The sequence below is a fragment of the Chrysemys picta genome, chromosome 2 (assembly GCF_011386835.1).
Source record: "Chrysemys picta bellii isolate R12L10 chromosome 2, ASM1138683v2, whole genome shotgun sequence".
In the NCBI taxonomy this organism is placed as follows: Eukaryota; Metazoa; Chordata; order Testudines; family Emydidae; genus Chrysemys; species Chrysemys picta.
Window position 1 is genome coordinate 158,361,571 of NC_088792.1, and position 23,724 is coordinate 158,385,294.

The 23,724-nt window shown below is 48.5% G+C and overlaps 2 protein-coding genes across 21 annotated transcripts in view; one reads left to right on the forward strand and one right to left on the reverse strand.

The window, feature by feature from the left end:
* Positions 1 to 14,359, forward strand: part of BIN3 (bridging integrator 3) — a 56,671-nt gene extending 42,312 nt beyond the window's left edge. For both annotated transcript variants that reach the window (XM_005285127.5, XM_042840311.2), the window contains 3 exons: positions 6,738 to 6,879; positions 9,238 to 9,372; positions 10,475 to 14,359. In XM_005285127.5, the coding sequence (XP_005285184.1) occupies positions 6,738 to 6,879; positions 9,238 to 9,372; positions 10,475 to 10,621 (424 nt within the window). In that variant the 3' untranslated portion in view covers positions 10,622 to 14,359. The remainder of the gene's footprint in view (positions 1 to 6,737; positions 6,880 to 9,237; positions 9,373 to 10,474) is intronic.
* Positions 10,851 to 19,828, reverse strand: CCAR2 (cell cycle and apoptosis regulator 2). Of its 19 annotated transcripts, none has more exons than XM_042840310.2 (21): positions 19,653 to 19,828; positions 19,120 to 19,235; positions 17,812 to 17,903; positions 17,036 to 17,127; positions 16,349 to 16,463; positions 15,956 to 16,082; positions 15,468 to 15,564; positions 15,227 to 15,343; positions 14,875 to 15,109; positions 14,677 to 14,790; positions 14,427 to 14,590; positions 13,578 to 13,761; positions 13,257 to 13,493; positions 12,964 to 13,164; positions 12,705 to 12,882; positions 12,544 to 12,623; positions 12,306 to 12,452; positions 12,111 to 12,219; positions 11,826 to 12,023; positions 11,530 to 11,735; positions 10,851 to 11,399 (listed from the first exon to the last, which is right to left on the reverse strand). In XM_042840310.2, exons 2-21 carry the CDS (start codon positions 19,184 to 19,186, stop codon positions 11,349 to 11,351), a joined length of 2,811 nt encoding a protein of 936 aa, XP_042696244.1. In that variant the 5' UTR covers positions 19,187 to 19,235; positions 19,653 to 19,828; the 3' UTR covers positions 10,851 to 11,348. The 19 variants fall into 19 exon arrangements, with proteins under 19 accessions (XP_042696244.1, XP_042696243.1, XP_042696240.1 ...); XM_042840309.2 differs by having other exon boundaries at positions 12,306 to 12,455; XM_042840306.2 differs by having other exon boundaries at positions 12,306 to 12,455; positions 14,875 to 15,136.
* Between the last annotated feature and the right edge of the window lie 3,896 nt (positions 19,829 to 23,724).

Below are 23,724 nucleotides of genomic sequence, written 5' to 3' on the forward strand. Positions count from 1 at the left end.
AGGAGGAGCAACAGTCACAACTTGTCACCTGCCTAGCCATGACCAACCGGCTGGGTTTTGCAGGCATCGTGGCAGAGAGGAGTCTTAAGGAAGGATTTGAAGGATAAGTGAATTGCCCGAGGCCACAGAAAGAGTCAGTGTCAGTGGTAGGCTTAGCACTCGAGAGTGTCTGGACTCCAGCCCTCATGCTCACGCCATTAGACTATGTTGTTTTTCTAGAGAAATGCTGCAAATTGATGGCTGTGCTCTGTAAAGTCCTTCGTCACTGACAAGTGACTGTGATTCCATCTCCTGGACATACGTTCCAAGTTCATCATGTATCCTATTCGTAGAGTGCACATATGTTGGGTGTACATAAGCAGTGATACCACAGATGAGTGGTTGTGTCAATGCTGTTTTCTTCTTTATGTCAATGACTGCCTTAAAAATGGTCAGGGTATTTAAAAAAAGCCACAAGTGTGTGCATGTGAACATCGCCCTGAGGCCAAATGCTAGACTGACAGCCCTGGAGACTGAAGGCTTCTGTCTAGCCACATACCAAGTACAGCAAAAGGCAGCTGGAGTGTGAGCTTTCCCCACGGCAGTGCTTCAGTGTGAACATGGGAAGAGGGGAATTCCATCCCCTGGCCCATTCAGTCCTGGAATTTCTGCTGAGACTACCAAGCAGGAAGCAATCAGTGGCAATGTCGGCTTTGCACTGTAGACCCTGTCTGCTGGCAACATGACTGAGACCCACCAAACTAATAGCACAAAGGCCACCCCCAGCTATGAGAAGGTCACAACTTTCAATAACATCTGGCCTGGTTGGGAGTTGAACTTGTTACTTAGAGCTAAAAGGCTCCATGTTCCGTTACCACCCTTCTGAGCCATCCTGCCGTTGCCTTCTTCAGGATCCTAAAATAAGTTAAATCGTAATATCCCAATAAAAACAGGGGCCACTGTACTGATCGTTTTACTCATTTTCATCTCGAATTCATTTTAAATAGCGACCGTTTAATTTGCAGAAATTGCAGTGTGGTGCACCAAAAAGCCACCGAATTCATGGCCACCCTGCCACAGAGTACACGGGGCCTTTAATACGGGAAGGGCATGACAGTTTATACATACCCTTGACCTGTCTGGTTTTCTCTGTGCAGATCTCTTGTGTTCGTTCAGATTCCTACTTATCCAGCCCTTTTAATACATGTGTTTCTTTACTTATCTACATAGCAGCGAAATATTGAAATATTTCCCCCATGCCCATGAAACGAGGGGCCTCTGTAGCCAGTCCCAGTGGGAGTCACTCTGTTAGCTGATACATTTAAATATAATGGCAAACCCTGCATGAAACTGACTATAAAAAGCAATCTCGGAGTAGCAGCATCTGATCTGCATGTGACCAGCTGGATGGAAGAATGACCTTGTGCTTGCTGATGACTTTTTCAGGTTGCACGGGGCGATGTGAGGTTATTAATGCCCTAACCCCATCTCCATAATGAGATGAAGGGATGGTGGATGCAAAGAATCAGCCATACAAGGCACAGTTGCTTTTGGTGTTTGCAGGACAGGATAACGTAAGGCCCGGGGCTCTGTCCTTATGGGTGGTCTCTGTAGGCTGTTGTTCTGATTAGAGGTTGTCTTGATGGTACAGCACGTTGGGGGAGACATTGTGGGTGCTTGTGAGCACTGGACCAGCAGCTTTGCCGTGACTGTGGTTTGTGATAGTCTGTGTCACCCCGTGGACTCTTGGGCAGAGTGGGAAGAGTAATCAGGTGGGCACATAGTTAGGCATGAAAGATGCAGTGCCTCCCCTGCACTAACCCACTGTGCATCTATGTCTATTTTTGAGTTCTACCTAGCGATCGGGATCATGGTAACACCAGCTGGTATTTCGCCATCTGAGCCAGGAATATTAAACACTAATGGTCCTTGTATCCCGTTCCCCAACTCTTCTGGGCTTTGTCTTTTTAGACTGTAAGTGCTTCAGAGCAAGCCCTTTGTCTCCCTACGTGTTTGCTCAGCACGTAGCACATATTGAGTGCAGCCCCAGTATAAATAAATAATATTAAACATGCACAGAGCTAAGTGGTCAGTGCTGCAAAGCAAGCCTGGCTTCTGTTTCCAAGGCTAAATCCTTCGACGTAGTACATGTATCTAAATATATCAAATGCAATTAAATTCATAAATTGGGATTTTTCTTTTTGCTCATTTACCCCTTGCTGGTCATAGGTATTTCAGTACAGGGGGGTATAAAATCCGCTCACCTGTACTAGCCTGTAAGAAAGACATAACAGAAGGACAAATGTTGCAGTACTATTGAAACTGTTTTCATGAAGGATTTGTTGGTTTTAGCCTGTAAAACTGACCATATAGTTTACGAACAGCAAGTTATCCAGTGCACTGTGGAGGTACAGTGGCCAGTTTCATAGGAGCATGTTCTCTGATAGTCAGCCATTTGTGTGCATGATTGAAGTCCACTGAAAGTTAGGAGGGAGGGTGGTTTCATTTTTACCACAAAGCTTCATTTCAGTTCTGTAAACTAGCTTAATATGGTCAACTGTGGGTCTTTCCTCCATCTCCTAGTTGGCTGCCTCTTCTGTCACTTTCAGCAATATTCTCTGTTGGTTTCTTACTTAAATGTTCATTAAGACATTTCTTAATTCACAAAACATTGGTGCTAATACGAATATTCCTGTAGCCTGCATAATTGTTGGCTCCTGGCTCCATTGCTGTGGGCAATATGGATTTTGATAGCATGGTGCTACTACTCCTTCAGTCTGGGGCACAGAGCTCCCATACTGGATGTGCTGCTGGTGGGACTTACAATGACTAAGGCTATGGCTTAACAGCACATCCGGACAGTCTGTGACAATAGGAGAGGGACGGGGGCGGGGTGAGGAGACTTCAACTTTCTACCCAGGTTGTAGTTAGCATTTGCATAGTGCTTTTCACCTTCAGATTGCTTTACAAAACACAGGAGCTTTTGGGGGCCCATCAGCAGTTTTCAATGCTTCAAAATTTGAACCTGTTGGGTATTTTTGTGTGTGTGTCTACATTATAAAAAACTGTTCTCGTGCTATTGTTTCAGAGCGATTTCATCAAGTTTAGCCTAAAACCGGAGATCTGAATCATTACCCTTATCTTATAGATGGGGAAAGCTGAGACAGGGCAGTTGGGACTTGTCAAAGGGAATGAGTGTTAGAGCCAGGATTACAACAGTGACTCCCAGACTAATAAACCTCACTGCCTCTCTCCAATGGTGAAAGCAGCCAAGGGGACAGATGAAAAGCAAGGGATGTCTCCGAGTGTAGGAGGAGATCTCCTTAACTCTGTTGACAGCTGACCCAAAGGCAGCTGATATAAAATTAAATGTGGGTTGGCACTGAGGAGCAGAAGTAAGGGAGATTTTTGGGCACAGGCCTAGTTTGGGGAGGGACAGGGGGATGTTGCCCCCCACCCCCCAAAAAAAACCTGCAAGCCTTGGGCAGCCACAAAATTTCTCTTCCCTCCCCCTGCCCCTCCTGTGCGCAGCCACATTGGCCTGACTGGAGCTGCCCCCCCCAAATATAGAAGTCAAATTACACCTATGGTTTTGGGTAGAGTCAGGGCTATAAAGGGAAGGAGGTGAGGAAGGAGAAAGGTGACAGTGATCAGAAGATGAAGCAACTCAATAAGGCATAGGCACAGCCTGGCGTTGCCAATAATTCGTTTTATTTCCCCTTACTTTGCCTAGGTGAGGTAGCAGAAGTGAGCCTTCAGGAGGGATTTAAATCGTGCAAGTGACATGGCTTGGCCAGCAGACTCAGGGAGGGGGTGCCAAATATAAGGGGCAGCATGGAAGAAGGTGAGGAATCAGCTGTGGGAGGAGGATCCCGAGATTGGCATCACTGGTAAAATCAGGGAGGTTGGGAGGAAATATGAAAGGAGATAAAGTTCAAGTCGTAGGCAGGGGCTGTCTGAGCTAAAACCTTAAGGGCAAGATCTGTGAATTTGCTCTTCAGTACAATGTTGATCCAGCCAAGTGCCTCATACAGAGGATGTGTCATGGTGAAGCCATGGGCTAGAGATGGTTGTGGCAGTAGCATTTTAGATGGACTATAGAGGAGTCAGGTTCACAAAAGGCTTAGAATTCGATCTATTATATGTGAGAAGTAAACCCGGTACTAAATTTCCGCAGAACAAATGAGGTAATGATAAGAGAGATGGTGCACAGTGTTAGCTGGAACTCAGTGTTAAAGAGACACTGATAAGGGAAATTCAGAGTTAAAAATTCCCTTGCCTTATATTAATACTGTAGATTATTAATCCTGAAAAATGTTCACAGTCTCATTTACTTCCTGTCACTGCTATTTCCTTATGTTTTGCAACTTACTTGGTCAGGACAGTGAAACTAGACCCGATTAATTTCACAGCAAGTCACCGTCCCTTTTTAATTCTCAGACACTAGCACAAGTTTGTTGTCATTGGGTTCACAACTAGGCAGGACAATATTTAAAGAGCCACCATCCACTTAAAACTTTCACCCTCTGTCTGAACGTTGTTGTTTGAAGCTGGTGTTGTTGCAAATAATACGTTGGGTGATTAGAAATTAATAAGATGAGTGGGGGAACAGTATTTTTCTCTCCTCTGTCAGTTTGTGTGCTTTATGTGTTTAACAGCACTTTGTGTAGGGTCAGTTTCTTTATTCCCCCCTTGTGTAGACAGCCAGCTTCCCACGTTGTTGTGTGGCTCTGTAACACAGCAGTAGCAGGAGAGAAAAAACATTTAAAAAAATAGGAAAATATGACTGTAAAATCACCAGGCTCCAAAGGAGGGCTGGGAGACAAATGTGGGGCCTCTTAACTACTTCTAACAAGGTGTGTGAAATTGACTAGATTTTAAGTAGTTGATGTATGTTTAAATTTAAAAAAACAAACAAACAAACAAACAAAAAAACACTTTGACATGGGAACATAAGACTGGAAAGGGCCTTCTTGGATCCACTCCCTTGTTATTGCAGGCCACTGCCTAATTTATATTAACAAAATAATGACCGTAATACTAACTTTCCCTTTTAGTAGCACCTTACTTGGTCAGCTGGGACTCCAGGCATTTTACAAACATTAGTTAGTTCAGTCTCACAATGCCCATGGAAGTTTATAATAAACACATTTCTATTTGGACTAGGTTTTGTTTCACTCCCTGTTTTGATTAACAGATTCTAAATTCTGGATCTAAACTAAGTTGACCGTGTCCCTCTCGGAAAGGGAAAGCAGGGCAGTCCCTTTGTAATTAAAGAGTAAGATTAGCCCAGTAAAAGGAGTGGTGTGTCTTTAAATCCACACAGTGCAGGGTTCATGTTAGCAAAAGGACTCAATGGACAGAGAGATGGGGGGGTGTTGGGAGTGTGGATTGCATCACACTCACTCTAGTGGGAAATGCCACAAAAGCTGCCGGGAATATCTTTTTCATAACCAATGTTTTGGTGAGTATTGAGCACCTAGACAAACCCCCATTGTTTTTCCATGCTCTGTGCAGGAAGTAGGATAGGTGTGAGCAAATTATTGTTCACATTAGGAAGTAGCAAAATGGAGCTCTTCCACATGCACAAAAGAGGGGATCAGGGTTTCTTTTTGTTTCATCAATTATTGGAGATTCTCAGCACCTCACAGGATTGTGGCCTGAGTGCTAGCCAGCACAAGTCAGGGGAGAGAAAATTTCTGAATTCCCTGTGATTTCTTTCCTGTTCCTCTTTTTGTCTTGGCAACCCTCCTCCTCGGTCATGAACTAGTGCTTGTGTCTCAGGAAGACTGGCTAATGATCCCATGTCCTGGTTTAAGAGCAACATGTGGCTCATATAATCTTTCAAAGCAGTAAAGAAACTGCAAGGCAGTGCCAGGGCCACTGGGATCCCTGAGGACTTGCTCCCTTATGGCCCCAGGCCTTTGTTCATGCTTTTCTCTTCCCTCAGGGAAATGCTGAGGGCTGTCTCTGTCTCCCTTAGTATTAGGGATCTCCCTTCTTGGGCTGTGTTAATAGCAGTCACTTGGCTAAGGAGAGCCCAGTTTCCAGTCGACGAGAGAGGAGAGAAGGGACAGCTACGTGTTGCTGGGCCAGCAGCTCTTATCTTTCTCCTTCCCCTGTATCTTTCATAACGTCACATACTGGCATTTTTCCCTGTCTAATTTTAAATATCCTGAGCTCTGGAGCTTCCACCCCATTCCTTGGGAGGCTATGCCAGATCTTGTAGCTTTCACTGTTAAGAAATGTTTACTGATGTTCAGCCTACATTTCCAGTTGTCCAATACCGTTCCCTTCCTTCTAGTCAGACCCCCCCTTGCAACTCCCCATAGAATTCCTCTCCCTACTTAATGTTGGCATCCTACAGATGTCTGCAAGCCGTTAACTTGAAATACATTTTAGACAGTAAAGCCATAGGACCCACGATGCATCTGCTGGAAGCTCCAAGAGGATCAATATGGTCTGTAGTGTAACCTCGTGTCTTGTGTGGAAAGACTCGTGCAGATTATGGACCTGATCTGATTCCTATTAAAGTAATTGGGGGTTGGATCGGGCCATAAGGGCACTCACCCTGCCTCTGCCCTACCAGTAATCTAAGGACAGGTGCTAACGCCCACTCCTAGTGTCATAGAGAATTCTGCCTGAGCACCTTGAATTAACAGGCTTTTAGCTGGGAGTTTGGCCAAGCGGGTATGTCTCTAAGATGAGTCCAGCCAGGCCACAGCATCCACGGGGTTTTATTCTTTGAACCCCTGCAGATTCAGCAGTGTGTTCCCCAGCCTGAACATGGCAGTGAAGAGACGTGAGCAGACTCTGCAAGACTACAAGCGGCTGCAGTCCAAGGTGGAAAAATACGAAGAGAAGGAGAAGACCGGCCCCATCCTTGCCAAGCTACACCAGGTACAGAGCTGGGAGACGGGTGCATACTGCTGGGGTTGAAAAGCTCTGGAGAGAATGTTAGGGCACCCCCTGTGTGCAGGGTGACACACTACAATTTCCCTTATGTATGTTTCATCCTGACATGCCAAGTATTGTTGAAAGGTGTAAGCGCCAAGTTATTTAGCACAGTAACTGGGAATAGTGTGATGAAATTAAGACAGAGAAAATCTAGGCATCGAAGATCTATTAAGCTATGGAATAGACTCACAAGGGAAATGATCGGAACACCATTGCTTGGGACATTTAAAACTAGACAGGGGAAATCCCTTGTAAATGTACACTTGGGTAAAACCCTGCCTCAGCAGGGAAATGGACTGAATAATCTTTTGTCTTTCCTAAGTTCTGTATCTAAATTCCCTAAAGTATAGGCTAATTTATTCAGGGTTTCGGGGCAATGTGCCATTATTTTTTTAATATTAAATTGACATGCGCAATGCTTGGTAAATTAAGAGCACTCAGTCTGAGACCAAACAGACTGTTCTTTCCAAACTAAAGCCCACAAGAACTGGAGATAACTGTAAGAGCACATTAGGAGACAGCATTCCCCTGAACTTCAGAATTTGACTAAACAGCTATAAAAAAAAATCATAAAATTCTACACATTTGCCACCTGATACAAAGCTTAGTCTCACAAAATTGCAATAACTGGTTAACATGAAACCTCACCAAATTCTTACGTCTTTCTGAAATTCGAGCAAAGTTGTTGGGTTTTGTTTTTACTAAATCTTCCCTGGCATTCCCAGCAAAAATCTGTCATTTCTACAAAACATTCGCTTGACACCACTAAGGAATAGTCGCCTTCATCAGAGTGGAAGAACACTACCGGTTTGCTCACTTTCCCCACCAAATGAAGTATTGTGTTAAAGAACAGCCCTATCAGCATTAACAAAAGAGAATTCAGACTTCATCGTAAGCAGCTTACGCTGCTCAGCCTCAGTGACTAAAGCTATGGCTGGAAAAATGGGAGTTCTTTTGTCCTGGTGATTAAGTCGGTTTTATTTTTTTCCTAATGAACTTCTGGTACGATCTAATTTTTTTCCCCATGAAAATCTGAAATAAATAATCAAAAGTCTGAGCTTGGACACCTGAGATAGCCAGAGCTGCTGTTGGAGAGGACCTAAAGCCAGGCTATTCAAGAGAGATCCAGATATTTGGTAGGGAGTTAGCCTAGTCTCATAAGGTATGTCCATCCGGCCTAAAATATACATTGGGCCTTTTAGAGCTGTTTACCCAAGCCCTCAATTTTTGGATGCAGGAAGCTTCCTGAATTAACCCTCCTTTCCCGTGAGTTGGAACACTCTCAGCCTCAGTTTGAGTAGCTGGATTGGTGTCAGACAATGCATTTGCCCCTTTCGAGCCTGGTGTCATTTTAAGATCTTACTAGCCGGAAGTTATGCCTGCTCCATATCTCTAGCGTGCTTTCCCAACAAAGGCCCGGAACCTGTCTTAACACCAATCTGTCCATAGGATTAGACACCGCCAGAGCAGGACCAGCATGTGGAATCTCACTGCTAGCCCACACCCCCTCCCTTTGGAATTGCACCAGGATTAAGTGGCAGACTTGAACTTGTCTAATGTTTCAGCACCCACCCCCTCCTGCCCTTTTCCACACCTTCTGAGAGACATTTCCCTTTCTCCCCACGCTTCTGTTTAAAGATCGCCAGTAGGACTCTCCAAACTGAAGGTCACTAAGGTTAGGGGAGCAAACCCTGAGGGCGGACAGAAAACCATCAGAGTCGCGGCGCTAGCAGGCCCGAGAGCCAAGCCTTAGCTCAGCTTGGCGTCTCACCTTTACTTCCAGCAGCATAGCAAAGTTGCTTTGCTGGCCAAGTCACACCCCCATGTCTGAATATGGGGTCATAGCACCAGCATGGGCCCCTAGTATGGCATGGGCTGTAGGGTCCTTCAGAACTTTTCACAGTTATCCCAGCGAGAGAGAAATCTGCCAATGTCCTAGTGAGACACCACAGGGCTGCAGCCAACAGATTAACATTGTCCTAGAGCTGCTAGTTAAAGGATCTTGTGTCACTTTTTTGAGGGCCCCCGTGTATAGCCTTCATTTCTCTTTGAGAGGCAGGAGAAGGAACAATTTTTTTGATGCCTCCCAGCAGGTCATCTGTACCTTGCTGCTCATAGAAAAGCAACTTTGATGCATATTTATAGTACCACATAGAGGAGACTGGCTAAGGAAAGCTCTTAATGTTTGGTGTCGAAAAAACCACTGTCCTAAGCCAGCTTCCTGGAAGTTCATACATAGGTTTGTTTTGGAAAGGGGGATTTTTAAGGCAGCTGAGCAACCTCCCCTCTCTCATTCCCCAGGCCCGTGAGGAGCTGAGGCCGGTAAAGGAGGACTTTGAAGCCAAAAACAAGCAGCTTCTGGAGGAGATGCCCAAGTTCTACAGCAGCCGCATCGACTACTTCGAGCCCAGCTTTGAATCGTTGATCCGTGCTCAGGTGAGACCCATAGTGAAACCTCTCCCTGCCCTCATGTCAAATCCCTTAAAATGCTGGGATGTATGAATGCGGGGAAAGGAAGTCACAGATGAACAACAGCAATCCTGTGTTTTAAGGTAGTTGTTCATCTCTCCTTACTCCTGGTATCTGTGCCTTCCCTTTCCCTCCCCCACCTCAAGAACATGTGATCCCAGCATGAAACAATTTTGAAACTGCTAGAACCCTTTCCTTGAGAATTTTTTGTTTGCCAATTGCTCTTGCCCCCGAAGCTAGAGCCAACCCTGGTCCACCTCTGCTGGCTTTGAGTCATCTTGGTAGGGTTACTTGGCCCTTCCATAGCACCCTCCGTCTCAAAGCACTTCAGACACATGCAGGAGGTGAGCAGTGTTTCCCCATTTTGCAGATTGGTAATCTGACTTGCAACTTAGCACTGACTCATTAAGGCAGGAGTCCTGACTCTGACCACTGAACTGCAGTGTCCCCATTTGGGGGGGGGGGGGCATTATGTGCCTCAGTCTGTAGAGCTCCAGGGTCCTGGTTGTTGTCTGGTGCAGCATGCACCAGGCTTCTTTCCTGTCTCGCTGCAGAAGTCCCATCGCATTAACTAGGCCTGTGTGCAAGTTGCCAACATTGCTATTTTTCATAAAAGGATCAGAGCGCCCTCTAGTGAACATGCTCATGCCTGTCCTTTGAGGAAGGTGAGAGCGTAGAAGTGCAGCTTCATGGGGCATCACTTGGATCCTCTAGTTGGTGGAGTGTGGAGCGTGGAGCGAGCCTACTCAATAAGAAAAATGGAGACGTATGGTCACGTATGGTCACAGCTGTGAGTGAGTTGGTGGCACAATATAAGGATATCACTGGGAGCAGAGCTCAGCCCCCCTCCTTCCTGCCAAAACAAACAGGTTCTTCAGTGTGCTGGGGAGAGTCCATCTCCATGGTGACAGTGTGTGTATCTGACTTCAGCTGGTGAGATCAGTCTGAGTGGAGACGCTCCTGTGGCTGGGCTGAGACCACCTGGAACAGGACAGTAAAGCATGGGGGAAGATTCTTTGGATCCTATAAGTGGAGTGGAACATGGTTAACTTTTCCCTTCTCTCCCCAGGTTGTGTACTACACTGAAATGCACAAGATCTTCGGAGACCTGACAGAGCAGATTGATGAGCCAGGCCTCACAGATGAGCAGAGGGAGAAAGAGAATGAAGCCAAGCTGAGCGAGCTGCGGGCCCTGTCCATTGTGGCTGATGACTGACCTCCCCACCCATGCTGGGGGAACCTTCTCAAAGGCTGCTGCTGTCTGATGACAAGAACAGGGTGGAAATCTCTAGGTTTTAACCTGTGCACAGCTGCCTGCTGCTCTCCAGCTTTGAACTCCTTAGAAGACAAGGTACAACTTTTGAGGGGTGGTAGGGAAACTACCTCATGCAATGGGCCGGCCTAAAGATGCCCTGTTTTAACTGCAAACAACAATGTACACATGGTTTTCCTGTAGCACACAACTATTTATTAAGAATTAAAAAAAAAATTATACAAAGTCATCTCAGTGGGAAAACAAGAGACAAAAATAGCCACAGACAAGTGAAGAAGAGAGATTTTTTTTTAAACCTTTCCCATTAAATACAAGTTGTTACCACATTTGTTGTCTAAAGCACCACAAAGTGCAGATGGCAGACCTTCATCTTAAGACCCTTGTGTGTTTATTGTAAAGGGGAGGCATGGGCAGTAGCGCTCACAGCCATCACTTACCAAAGGCCTTTTTTTTGACAACCTTGGCTGTCACTGGCACACACTAGGCTGTGAAAACACTGTCCTGTTCCCCCATAATGGGAATCCAGCTCAAGTCTCCCTCAGGCAGTGAAAGGGTTCTTAGTTCCTCAGCATCTATGCCCCTCACTGACCTTGCCATTTAGTCTACGCTCATGACAGGGCACAGACTCTGCTCTCTCCTGGCACGCTATAGCTTCAGGGATCCACAGGTGTCAGTTGCTAGATGATGGTTCCTCCTCCTTCTTCTCTAAGCAGTTATTAGTCTGGAAGAGAGAAGGACAGCAGGCATAAGCCAGCAGGGCCTGCCCATTCGCTTCAGAAAGGCAGGCATGCCCGCCCGCCCGCCCGCCCCCCAAAAAATCAAATGTAAGAGGAGACAGCATAGATTGATACCTTCTCAATGATCTTCTGGATCTCCAGCTGCAGTGGAACAAGGCGCTTTTTGTTCTCCTGCAGCAGCCTTTGGAAGTGGGATTTCTGCCTCTCTGCCAATTTCACCTGCTCCTCCGTATCAGCTAGCTGCTTCTGTACAGCCTGCAGCTCAGTGGTCAACACCTTGTTTGATGACTCTGTCGCTGAGTAACGGGTCTGGGCTTCCTCTGTGGGCAGAGAACACATTCAGCCCCCCCTATGACTCCCTGGTGGGCCCACACATACTCTGTCACCACCCCAGTAGTGCACTGGCTCACCCAGCTTGACCTCCAGAGTGTGGATTTTGCTCTCCAGGTACAGGCGGCTACTCTCAGTCTGCTCTGCCTTCTCCAGCAGCTTCCCCACATTGAGGACAGTCCCATTGTGGGAGATCAGGTCCCCATGCTCCACCACTGCCTTGGGCTGAGTAGAAACCTCAGCCACAGAGTTTGAGGCAGGCAGCAAAGAGAGGTTTCCTGAAACAAGAGCAACCAACCTAGTGGTGACTTTAGCCTCTGGGCACCTGTTACCATGGCCCACGTGTCCAATAACTAACTACTTACCCAAGAGCCCTTCCTCAGGGACATGGTCAGCACTGTCCTGGCGGTTGTAGTGCAGGCTCCGGTACTGGCACACGTACTGAGTCACTACTCTGTTCACAAGCTGCTTCACCTGTCAACAAATCAGCACACACCACTCAGCACAGTAACTTTCACAATGGAGTGCCCCCCGAGGGTCAGCCACAAGCTGGTGCTCACCTGCTCTTTGCAAAGATGTAACCCCAGTGTCATGAGGATCTTCTCCAGGTCTCTTCTGTGCAGGTAGCCACAGAAATTCAAATCAAAGTAGATAAAGGCCAGGAGAGCATCCAGGGGCAGCACAGCACTTGGGTCCAGCTCCTTGGGCTGCTAAGGAACAAACCATTGGTTCAGGGCAGCCCTATTTCCCCCCACCCTCCTTAAGACTAGTCAGTCCGGGTTGCGGTGGCTTACTGACCAGGTCCTGGAGCGATGAGAACTCCATCTCTGACTGGTTGGAAGCAATGGATCTCACCTCTGCATCATCTAACTTGACACCTGCAGGGGACACAAACAAGGCAAGTTTTCTGCACAACCCAACTAGATGCACGTGCCACCCATGCTGTGCACCAGACCTACCAAAGTCCTCCTCCTCATCGTCTCGCAGCAGCAAGAGGTCATCCTCCAGGCTCAGCATGCACAGCTCATCAGTTGAGTCTTTAGGCTCCACTTTGCTGGCCTTCTCATCCTCTTTGGCCACCTTGGGACCCTCACTGCATGCTGGCTTCTGCTCTGCCCCTTCCTCCTCCTGATGGGTCTGTGAACAGGCAGGAGAAAGTCAGAAGTGCTCTGTAGTCTCAGCTGAGACCCTGGGGAAAGGAGTGTAGCAGGGACACACCTGCACAGGCTCCTGCTCACTGGTTGCCTCCTCCTGGGCCTCTTCCTTCTGCACTTTCTCATGCTCAGCTGGCTTCTCTGACTCCAGGTTCTTTGCCTCTGATGGCTCTTCCTTCGCTGGCAGAGCCAGCAGCGCCTTGTAAAGCTTGTAGCCAAAATCTCGCTGCAGCATCTCCTGGAAAAGCTCTGCCACCACCGCCACCTTGGGGAGGGAGATGGGCAGAGAGAATTGTAAGTGCAGCGCCCCAAGCAACTCTAGGTGCCATCATGCACGGCAGCTCCCTTGGAGCCTACCTCAAATGAAAGCTTTTCCCTCCGTCTCCTGTACTCCAGCAGGGTGCAGAGTGAGATGTTGGAGCAGCTCGGCTGCCCACCCTGCATTGCTGGTTTGGGGTGGGCGATGATGGCAGGTTCCAGGGGGGGAGTGGGAGTTGGAGTTGGAGCTGGCTCAGCAGCAGCATTAGTGGCATCCACGTCCTGTGCACTGGCCTCCATTTCCTGGTCTGGGGCCGCATCTGGGATCTCCACGTCCTGTTTAAAAGCATTACAGAGCGATCTTTACAAAAGTGAGTGATAGACCTTTTTGCTCTTGGCTTTATGACAGCCCAGTCTCACCATCTCTGGTTTCTCCTCCGGTGAGGGGGGTGGCAGAGGGGCCTTCTCTGCTTTCTGCTGGCACAGAGCCTCCCACTCCTCCAGAGGCGGCATGCAGCTCCAGACATCTGGCAGGAAGATCACCACTGTCTCCCTCTGTGACGGGTCTCCCTGACGCAGATATCTAAACTCAGCAAAACGGAACCTGGAGCATGGGGGGGGGGGAGGGAGAAAGAGAGAGGGTCAGGGAATAAAACCTGTCACTGCTAGATCACTCTGAAGACAGCAACAGACCATGACTCCCACCCAAACCAAGTCTCTTGCACTTGCCGTTCAGTCCACCCCGCCAATGCTAAAGACAGAGAACCTCCATCTTCCCTTAGCTGTTACTAACCAACCAAGTCACATGTGAGACCAGGTTTAAGCAAAATAAAAATCAGTTGCCACGGTTACCCACTGCAGAAATTCTATATATAGCCATAATGTAATCAGCCAAACCAATGCACCCAAAGTCCCAGTCCATATCTACATGGATCTGAACAGGCCATTTTTATAGCTCAAAGATATCTCATCATGGAATAGGGATTAATTAGGGACCCAATCCTATTAATGTTGTTTTAATTAACTAAAACAACATCTGTCTGGTGATGTTCTCCTCCTAATACAGCATGGCAAGATAATGATTAACCTGTTGAACTGGAGACATTTATGAAGTCATTGATTACCTTTGGTATATGAAATAACAATGCACTTTTATGTAGAAAACCATGATTAAATCAAATCCACCCTGCTGGATAATGCTATATTTTGGTCTTCTCATCTCTCAAGACAATTAATATACCTATTGTTATGGGGGAGGGTAATACTCACCACTTAGTGCACGCGCTCAGGTCCAGGCCAGTCTGGGCCTTGGTGCAGCGAATGGCTGTGCGAACCAGAACCATGGGATCAGAGTCTGGCTCAAGGCCATCCAGAGAAGGCGACCACTCCCCTCCAATCAGCACAGCTTCATCCTCTTTCCTCCCCAGCAGGAACTAGGGAAGGAGAAGTTGTGAAGCCCAATAATCCTCTGTAAAGGGGGGAATTCCTGCTCCTCCCTACAGATTAACAGCAGCCTCACCTTTATTTGCTTTGTGGGGTGCTCTGGACTCTCCTTCTGTTCGCTGGGCTCTTCAATATATAACAAGCAATGGCGATACAACTCCTCTAGGCCTGGGGAAGACAGCAGCATCACCTGTGGGGACAGCAACACGGTCAGACTGGCACAGATACCCCATAAACCCAGGCACATGGGACCCCATTGCCCTGACTCCCTCACCTTGGCACTGAATGCAGGATCTGTGTCCTCCAGCACATCCTCCTGGGTGGCATCCTCCTCGGTCTCGGGCACCTCCTCCGCAGGGTCAGCCACCAGAATGCGGCTGGGGTGCCTCAGGGTCAGTGGCTGGGTGAGCGGGAATGTGTCCAGCCAGCACAGGCGGACCTCATAGAACTCCCGGGGCAACTGGATGCTGCAGTAGCGTCTCAGGATTTCCATGGCATCGCAGAAGGGGCTGGAGCCAGGCAGAGAGAAACTAGGGCTAGCAGCAGACACACAGAGCCAGTCGCAGCCCCTCAAACAGTGGAATCACAGCTGGCCGGGCGTCCCTATTAGTGCTCTGGGCTCTCACCTGTCCACAGCATAGCGTGCAAAGTAGACCCGGTACTGTGGCGGATCATGGCGTGGCTTTTTCACTCCCCACGGTTCGCCGCCTTTCTGTTTCCGCTTCTTCGAATCAAAGTCGTCCCTGTAACCAGCACAGTGTGCACAGGAATCACGGACTGAAACCTTGATGCAGCTACCTCAAGGGTGGGGAACACAATCATCAGATATCCAGGAGCTTTTAGGGACACACTTTCCACAGTCCTTACCATCTGCCTGAGTCCTGCCTGCCCTTTGGGCCCCGACCAGGGTATCTCCCAAGGTGGCCCAGGTGAAGCGAAGGGGATGACTGGAAGAGGCTCATTGCTAGGGAAACAAATACACAGTCTTATTTCTAAGCCACTCCAAAAATCCAATCCCTGTCTGGACTAACTAAGGCTTGTTCGCTCCAGGAGGTGCCATCCCAGGGCTCCCACAACCCATGCCTGGAGGCAATCAACTTTGTTTCCACCAGCCCATGTCAAGAAGAGGCTGGTGCACATAAACTTTCCTCTGGCCTCATGAGGATGGGGCTTATTCCAGACTTCTTACCCAGTGCTACCAGGACCAATTGCCAACAGGATGGGAAGGGTGTCATTGCTAAGAGGCAATACCAAAATGTCCACAGGACCCTTGCCACTAAGACAGGTGGATCATCCCAGCAATCCCTGTAGCTCCAGTGCTCTAAGTCTACCCCGCATTAGCCGTCAGTACTCACGTTTCTGGGGAAACAGAGGAGGGATCCGGTGAGGCTGGAACAGCAGCTGAGGTTGGGCTCCCAGGATGCCTTGTTTCTGTCCCAAGGATGCCACATGCAGGAGAGGGGTGGGGGCCTTCAGGAGGGGCTATAGAATGAAAGGCATGCAATATTCAGGCCAAGAACTAGCTGCCTCAAGATGAAGCACTGCACCCCAACCCCTGCAGGGTTGGAGAAAGGGGAACAGCAGGGCATAGGCTCACAGGGATCAGCCTCACCCATTGCTAAGGCTGGGATGGGATGCAGCAACTGCTGCTGCCAGATCTAGGCAAATGTGAGCAATGTTCTCTGATCATGGAAAGAGCCTCCTTCAACCCCACACATGGAGAGAACTATAAGGGCTTTAAGTGATACCTGATTGGACAATGTCTGGACTTTCATGGCATTCCAGGGCACCGATTGGCTTGGATTGTAGACAGCTTTCACCAGCACTTTCTCACCTATCTGTGGTAACCGGCCCTTCACAACACTGTCACAAAACACAGAGCAACAAGGCACTGCCGTTATCATTTCACATCAGAGCCCAGGTGTCCTGACTTTAGTCCCCCTCTGCTCTTCAAGGCTCTTGAGATGAGGAAACATACTGATGGCCTCAGGGGTTAGCAGCCAGCACCTTCTTTTGGAAACGCCCTCTTTGCAGCATTGGGACAACACCCAGAAGGAAGTAGCACAAAGGACCAATGAACACAGGTACAGATTTGCATAAGAGGGAAGCTGCTATAAATTTGAGGTGTCTTGCAGAGGACCCCGGGTCTCGTCTTGTCAACATCAGAGCATCGATCCGGATCCGCAGAAGCCCAGCTCCACCCCTCCTCCATCTAACTCACCTGGCCAGTGCAGTTAAGGGGAGCAACTAATTGGTAACAACAACACGACGGAGTGTGCTTGTGTGTGTATGTATATAGGTATGTGAGTGTAATATATATTGTATGCATATGATACAGTGTTAATTAATACATGTATTACTAATAAATGTGGCGTTTTGCCTTATTCCCCCTGAAAAGATCCTGTGCAGTACTTTAAGTACAACACTCGCCTTACCTCAATTGGAAGAAGACCTCTTCATCCACCACCCCAAAGTAGTCATGCAGGCTGGTGACAATGCCGGTAAAGACTCGCTGCTTCTCACCCACCTGCAAGGCAAAGGACCAGCGGGTTCACATCATCATCCCAGCAGGGCAAAGTGGGGACTCACACATCAGCACCATGCAAAACACACAATTGCTGCCATTACGCTCAGTCACCACCTGTGTGCACATCCCACCACACACTGCAGTCAACAGACAATACGTATTCATACAGACAGTCGTGCTCACATTCCATGCACAAATCACTTTACTCTCTCACACACACAGCCAGTATCAGTTCTGGGCAGCCCCTACTATCCCCAGGACTGAGGAACACTGTAGTCAAGTGCTCTGTCACCACCATCTACCCCCTAAGCCTAAAACTCACCTGAACCCTGAAACCCTCCAACTAACAGAAAGGGAGTTTGAGGGCCAGCAGGGCACTAATCCATGAGGCCCTGCTCTCTCTCTCTCTCATGAATGCGCAGCACACAAGTCTTTCCAACCCAGTCTGAGCTGGCCCCATACAGACCCCTTTGGATTTCACTTTCATTTGGTGCATTATGTACAATCAGAGACTGAGGAGACTCTAAAGGGAAATTCCTGCAGCCACATGTACTTGGAGGGTTAGGAATATGTTGGCATGGAGACAAAAACTCTAGGTTGGTCTCTCCAGGAAGTGAGAGACCTTGATGAAACACCAGCTTCCTGAAACAGCTGGGGCTGAGGGAAGGATTGTCCCCAACATACCTGCAGGTGCCGTGCATTCTGGATAAGATCTGCTGAGACAGGAGGGTTTAGCAGGCCAGGTGGAGGTCCCAATAAGGAGGTTGGGTGTGTCCCTAGAATGGAAGAGGGGGGGGGGGAAAGCTCTTTGTTTTTGACCTTCTAAGGGGATGTAGACAGTTCCATGCCCAGCAGGAAAGAGACACCTTGTGGAATCAACTCAAAAGTAGCTCCAATCTGAGCTATTCAGTACCAACCGGTCCAGCCCAGATTACAGGGGGGCAAGCAGGAGAGACATGGACCTGTAATTAGCAGTCCAATTTTCCAGATGCCTAACAGCCAGAGAACCAGATTGACTCACTGGAGCTACCAGAGTTTTCCAGAAGCAATGCCCTGGGAAACTCCTACCCTTAGCATACCAAACTGTGGGGAGTTGGGAGGGAAGATGCTGCCTCTATCCAGCATGCATCTCCTAACTGGGAACCACTGCATCTTTAACAACCTGTGAACCCTTTCACTAAAATGTCATCTCACTTAGAAATATAAAATTTGTTTTTATGACATGCTTATCACACACTATTTATCATTACAAGATTTTTATTGCATTATGAAAATGGGAACACGCTTCCAAGATCTCACTTTGGTAGCTTGTATCACTTAGGAGCCTTGTTTATAACAAGATTATTCAATGTTTCATCAAGACGTATCAGATGTGAAACAGCATGAAGGTATTTAAAAAGCCAACTCAAAGAGTTCCTCCTACACAACCATTCAGGTTGTGAGAAGTCCAGGCAAACAGCGCACATTACAACAAAGCTTAAACTTGTCCTTCATAATAGTTTTTAAAACAATACAATGCCTATTTAATTTTTAAAACAGCAAAAAAGAAAAAAAATATCCACCTCCCTTTCCATTTATTATAAGGCAATTCCAAGGAAGTGGGTATTCACCCACGAAAGCTCATGCTCCAATACGTCTGTTAGCCTATAAGGTGCTACAGGACTCTTTGCTGCTTATAAGGAGTCTTGAAGTTTAAATCTCCTGAATGTGATAGATATGTTTGCTTTGATCTGCTTAGCTCTTGGAAGTCCAGGGGCTCTGGGCTGTGAGACAACCTTATTATCCATAAATAAAATGTGGATAATTCTTAAGTGAGTCAGTGGCAGCACCTAGGAACAGAACGCAGGAGGCCTGGCTCTCACTCTGATTAAATACTTGACTCCAGGTTCCCCAGGAAAAGTGAGGGAAGCCTCATCACTTAGGCCATTTACAATTAGGTCGGGCTACTACTTAAGTCTGCAGAAAACATCCCCAGGTGTCGGGCTAGCTGACCTGAGAACGGCCTCGCTCCCTGCAGGTTGCCAGCTCGCAGAGGCTTCTGACGCTTGAACTGGGCCATTTCGGGTGCTCGGGTTGTTCGTCTTCTCTAGGCGGTAGCTTCGCCTTGCCTAGGAGAGCGAGAGAGACAAAGGCTGCATCACAAATCTGCCCCCCTTGCCAAGAGCAGGGCGCGCCCACACCCCCAGCGGAGCGCTCTCCGGGCCAGACAACCCCCAGCCAGCAACAGTCCTTGAAACCGGCTCCCCCCGAGTACCCTCCCCGGCTCCCCGAGGCCGGGCCCGCTCCCTGAGCCAGGGCGCAAGAGGCGGAACCACCCAGCCCGGGAGAGACGGGACAGAGGCCACCCCGGGGAGCGTTGGGGCCGGGCACTGCCCCAGCCCGGGGGGAGCGGAGGCGCCGTACCGGGGCGGGGATGGACACTGCTCCCCTCACCCTCCAGATTAGGGGGGAGACGCTGCCACCCCCCTCACACCCCGCGTAGCTGCGACGGGGGAAAAGCACCCGAGACCGGAACCGGAACCCACCTGCGGACGGAGGCGGAGCAGGTCCGGGACATACAAGACCCGCGACACCTGGGACAAAGGGACCCGGAAACGCTTCACCGGAAGCCCGCTTTCGCCCGCCCCGGCCCAACCAGAAGGGACCGAGAACCGCCGCACCACCGGAAGTGTTGCTGCCCGGAGCGGCAAACGGAGGCACTAACCGGAAGTAGCATAATCCCTTAACGGAAGAGGGACTGTCCTGACCGGAAGTGTGGCAGGGAGGTCAGGGGATGCAGCCCGCTCTCCCTCCCCCCCCCCCATAGCATGTTTTGGGGGCGTGGGGGAGTTGCCTGAACCTGGGCACAGGGGTAACAGCGTGTAATGTGACATCACAGTTATGCATCACTTTGTGAGATGACATCCTGGTGTGCTACCCCACTGACACTGGAGGGACAGCCCTCCCCCCTGGAGGCAATACTGCCCCCTGCAGGCAAAAGTCCTGCAGCACCCTCCCACACCATCAGGTGCAGAAGGAGACACCCCTCCTCTCCAAACCCCACCCAACTGTGCATCACCCAACACATCCCCCTCCCCGTAGCTGCCTTACTCAGCTCCCCCCACCCCCCAGCGCCCGCAGTAGCCAGGGCCGGATTAACTTTTTGTGGGCCCGGCCCCAAACATATGTGTAGATCCCCCTAGGGAATGAAGAGGATGGGGGCAAGAGCACAGCAGGCAAGGTGGATTTGATTTAATTCAATTCATTATTTAAATCACTAGTTAGGAAGACTCAATTTAGTCATGGGTTTCTACATCAAAGTCCATTCTTGGTGGTTGTTATAACCTTAAAACCTATTCTTCGCAACTCAGAGATAGATTTAGGTTTTGTTTTTAGAAAATACACACTATACATTTTTAAACAGCGATTTATTTTGAAAACTTTTCAGATGAGTTTTACAGCTATATCAGAAAATGAATGATTGTTTGGTTATTTCATTTACCAAAGATAATTGAAGCAGATATTTATGAAGTCATTGGGAGGTGAACTATCTCCAATTCAACAGGTTAATCATTAATATTTGGAGGATTTTCTTGCCAGGCTGTATTAGGAGGAGAACATCACCAGACAGACAGACATTTAAAATTGTTTTATTTAATTAAAATAACAACATTAAGTATTCTGGATTTTTTTCCTTCAACAGTAGGGTTACCATATTTTAGTTTTAAAAAAGGACGACACTCCACAGGGCCCCGCCCCCGCCCCAATTCCGCCCCTTCCCCGCCCCCATCCCTGCCCCACCCCAACTCTGCCCCCTCCCCTGAATGCTCCACCCCCTGCTCCTCCCCCTCCCCTGCTTCCCGCGAATCAAATGTTCGCGGGAAGCCTGAAACAGGGAGGCAGCAGGTAAGCTGGGGCTGGGGTGGGGACAGGGGCAGGGTGCGGTGCGGCGTGGCCCAGTCCAGCCCCCCTGGCCGAGCGGCTCCCTTCGGCAGCCGGCCGGCCCAGGCCAAGAGGCTCTGGCCCAGGCGTCTCCCATGCGGCTCGGCTCAGGCCCTGGGGCGCCGGCCCCCGGCCGAGCACTCCCAGCCCCGGCCCCGTCCAAGCACCGCCGGCCCTGGCCCCCACCCCATCCCGGCCCCCAGCTGAGCACCCCCGGGCCCTTCCTCCCTATTTTCCCGGACATGTCTGGCTTTTTGGGATTTCCTCCCGGACGGGGATTTGAGGCCCAAAAAGCCGGACATGTCCAGGAAAATCTGGACATATGGTAACCCTATTCAACAGCAAACATAATATTTTAACAAAAAAACATACGTCTCTCACTTCTCACATTTATCTCCAGGTTTCTCATTTATGTCCAGATCTATTCTGCCCCCAACAATCTTCTATTCATTGAACTTTTTGAAACTTTCCACTTTTAAAGAGAGGTAAGGGGTTGACCCTGTATACACAAATTTGCAGAGGGACAGTAGAGTTGAGATCTGTTATTTCTCACCTCTATACATTTATTTATTTAAAAACATTTTTGCTGTTAACAAGCATGTTACCTCACGTGGACACAAATCCACAGTTTGAGAACTGCAAAACTAAGCATCCATCTTTGATGGTATCTTCTAGACTGAGCACTGAGTCCCATGGGGTAGATAGAAAAATTAACCTAAATAATCTATACAGAAGTCTGTAGAACCCCATAAGATTGGGTCCCTAAGCCTGTAGAACTGATTAATGAAATTGTTTTTAATTGTTCACTTTATTAATGTAACTTCATAAGTAAAGTTTTATGAATTAAACAACATTCATTCATAAAACTGGTTACCCCAATAACTGGCTAATTGACAATTAAAATGCTTGTTAAGAGCCATAGCTGTTCAGCCAGTTGCCCTTGTAAGTTTCACTGTCATTCCAATTCCTGCTTAAATCACTGAGACTTGCACTGTTTCAGTATTGTAACTTCTGTTCATTGTTTGCCATTCATTACACTTGCCTACTTCTGTTCACTGTTTGCCATATTGTAATTCAAACTCCATTTTACCACACTTACTCCATTTTGTAAAAGCTTGCTGCAACCTTCATTTTTGCAAAACTCTGCTGTAAGCTTATTAGTTTAGATGAGATGTGTGAATGAGGCATGTATGGATGATGGAATCAACCTCCAGCACCAGCCTGTCCTGATGAAACAGAGTTCAAACACCAACGGCTGAAGATGCAGACAAGAACCCTAACAAAGTAAGAAGAGTCCACCCTAAGAAGAAAAGAAAAAAAGAAAAAAGGTACAATAGAAGGAAGATCAAACCCAGGCTGAAAATCACGTCTGCAATCGACGGGTAATCAATCACACCAAACCCAGAGGCAGCAGCAAGACCTATAGACTCTGGATTCAAACTAAAGCCTACAAAAAGGATGGGTGAGATGGAAGACTTGGAAGGGTAACGTTCTGCTGCCAACACGGGAGGGCAGACCCAGCCCTTGTGCCCGGCTTTCCTGGCCACTTAGCCGCCACAAGCTACAATCCCAAGCTGCGAACTCAAGCTATATTCAGAACTGGTAACTATACAGAAGCTGCAGAACATCTAATGTGTGTGTATGTGTATATATAAGTATTAAGGTATTAGCTAGTGGTTATAGATCAAATATTTATCATAATAAATGTGGCATCTTTGTCTTGCCCCCTGAAATGATCCTGTGTAGTTTTGTCTGCATAACAAGCCCTGAACTATTAGAACTCATTTACAAAACTTTTCTTAAAACATTACATGAATATAGTCTCATACTATAGAATCAGAATTTATAATCCCTATTCCATGATATAATGTATCTTAATTAAAACTATCTTTAGATTGGATTTAAATTTAAAAAAATCTGATTTTTTTTTTTTGAGTCATTGATTTTTATCCACCCTGACAGCTGGGCATGGTGTGTGGGGGGGAAGGATTGGTTCCCAGCTGGAGCAAGGGAGGGGCCAGGGGTGAGAGGAGCATGGGGGGAGGATTAGTCCCTGCTAACTGGAGCAAGGCAGGGGCTGGGGGCAAAAACACAGCGGGGCGGGAGCTAGGGTTGGTCGTTGGAGCAAGGGAGGGTCCGGGAGTAAACTACAAGCACAGCAGGGCTGGAGAGAGGGTAAACAGGATCCCCCCCCTCACCCCTGCCCACATAGAGTGGGTACCTACCTTCTCCCTGGTTCTAGCCCATTCTCTTTGCCTCTCTGCACCGAGCTGAGGGTGGGGGTACAGGGTCTAGGAGGGAGATAGGGTGCAGGAGCTGGCTGGGGGTTGGGGTCTGGCCAGGAGCTAGAATGAGGGAGGGGGCTCAGGGTTGGGGCAGGAGGTTGGGGTGTGGAGCACCTACCTGGGGCAGCTCCCATTCAGTGTGAGGGGTGCAGGTGGGTATGTGGGGGGGGGAGGGTGCAGGAGCTCCCATTTGGTGCTCAGGGTGAGGGTTGGGATGTGGGGGGGTGCAGGAGTCAGGGCAAGGGGCTCGGAGTTTGTGAGGTGGGTGCAGGGGTCAGGGCTGGGGTTGTGGGGGTGCTCCCAGCCCCCTGCCCTGAGCAGTTCACAGCAGGGGGCTGGAGGGGGTATGCCCCGATTCCACCCCCTTTCCCAAGGCCCTGCCCCCACCTCT

Excerpts from the sequence above, each read along its gene's own strand:
- CCAR2 (XM_024105574.3), bottom strand. The coding sequence starts at position 19,186 with ATGGCCCAGTTCAAGCGTCAGAAGCCTCTGCGAGCTGGCAACCTGCAG. Across the intron at positions 16,083-16,348 it reads TCCAGACATTGTCCAATCAG|CCCCTCCTGAAGGCCCCCAC; the intron begins GTATCACTTAAA and ends TTCATTCTATAG. Across the intron at positions 11,736-11,825 it reads CACTCTGGAGGTCAAGCTGG|AGGAAGCCCAGACCCGTTAC; the intron begins GTGAGCCAGTGC and ends CTCTGCCCACAG.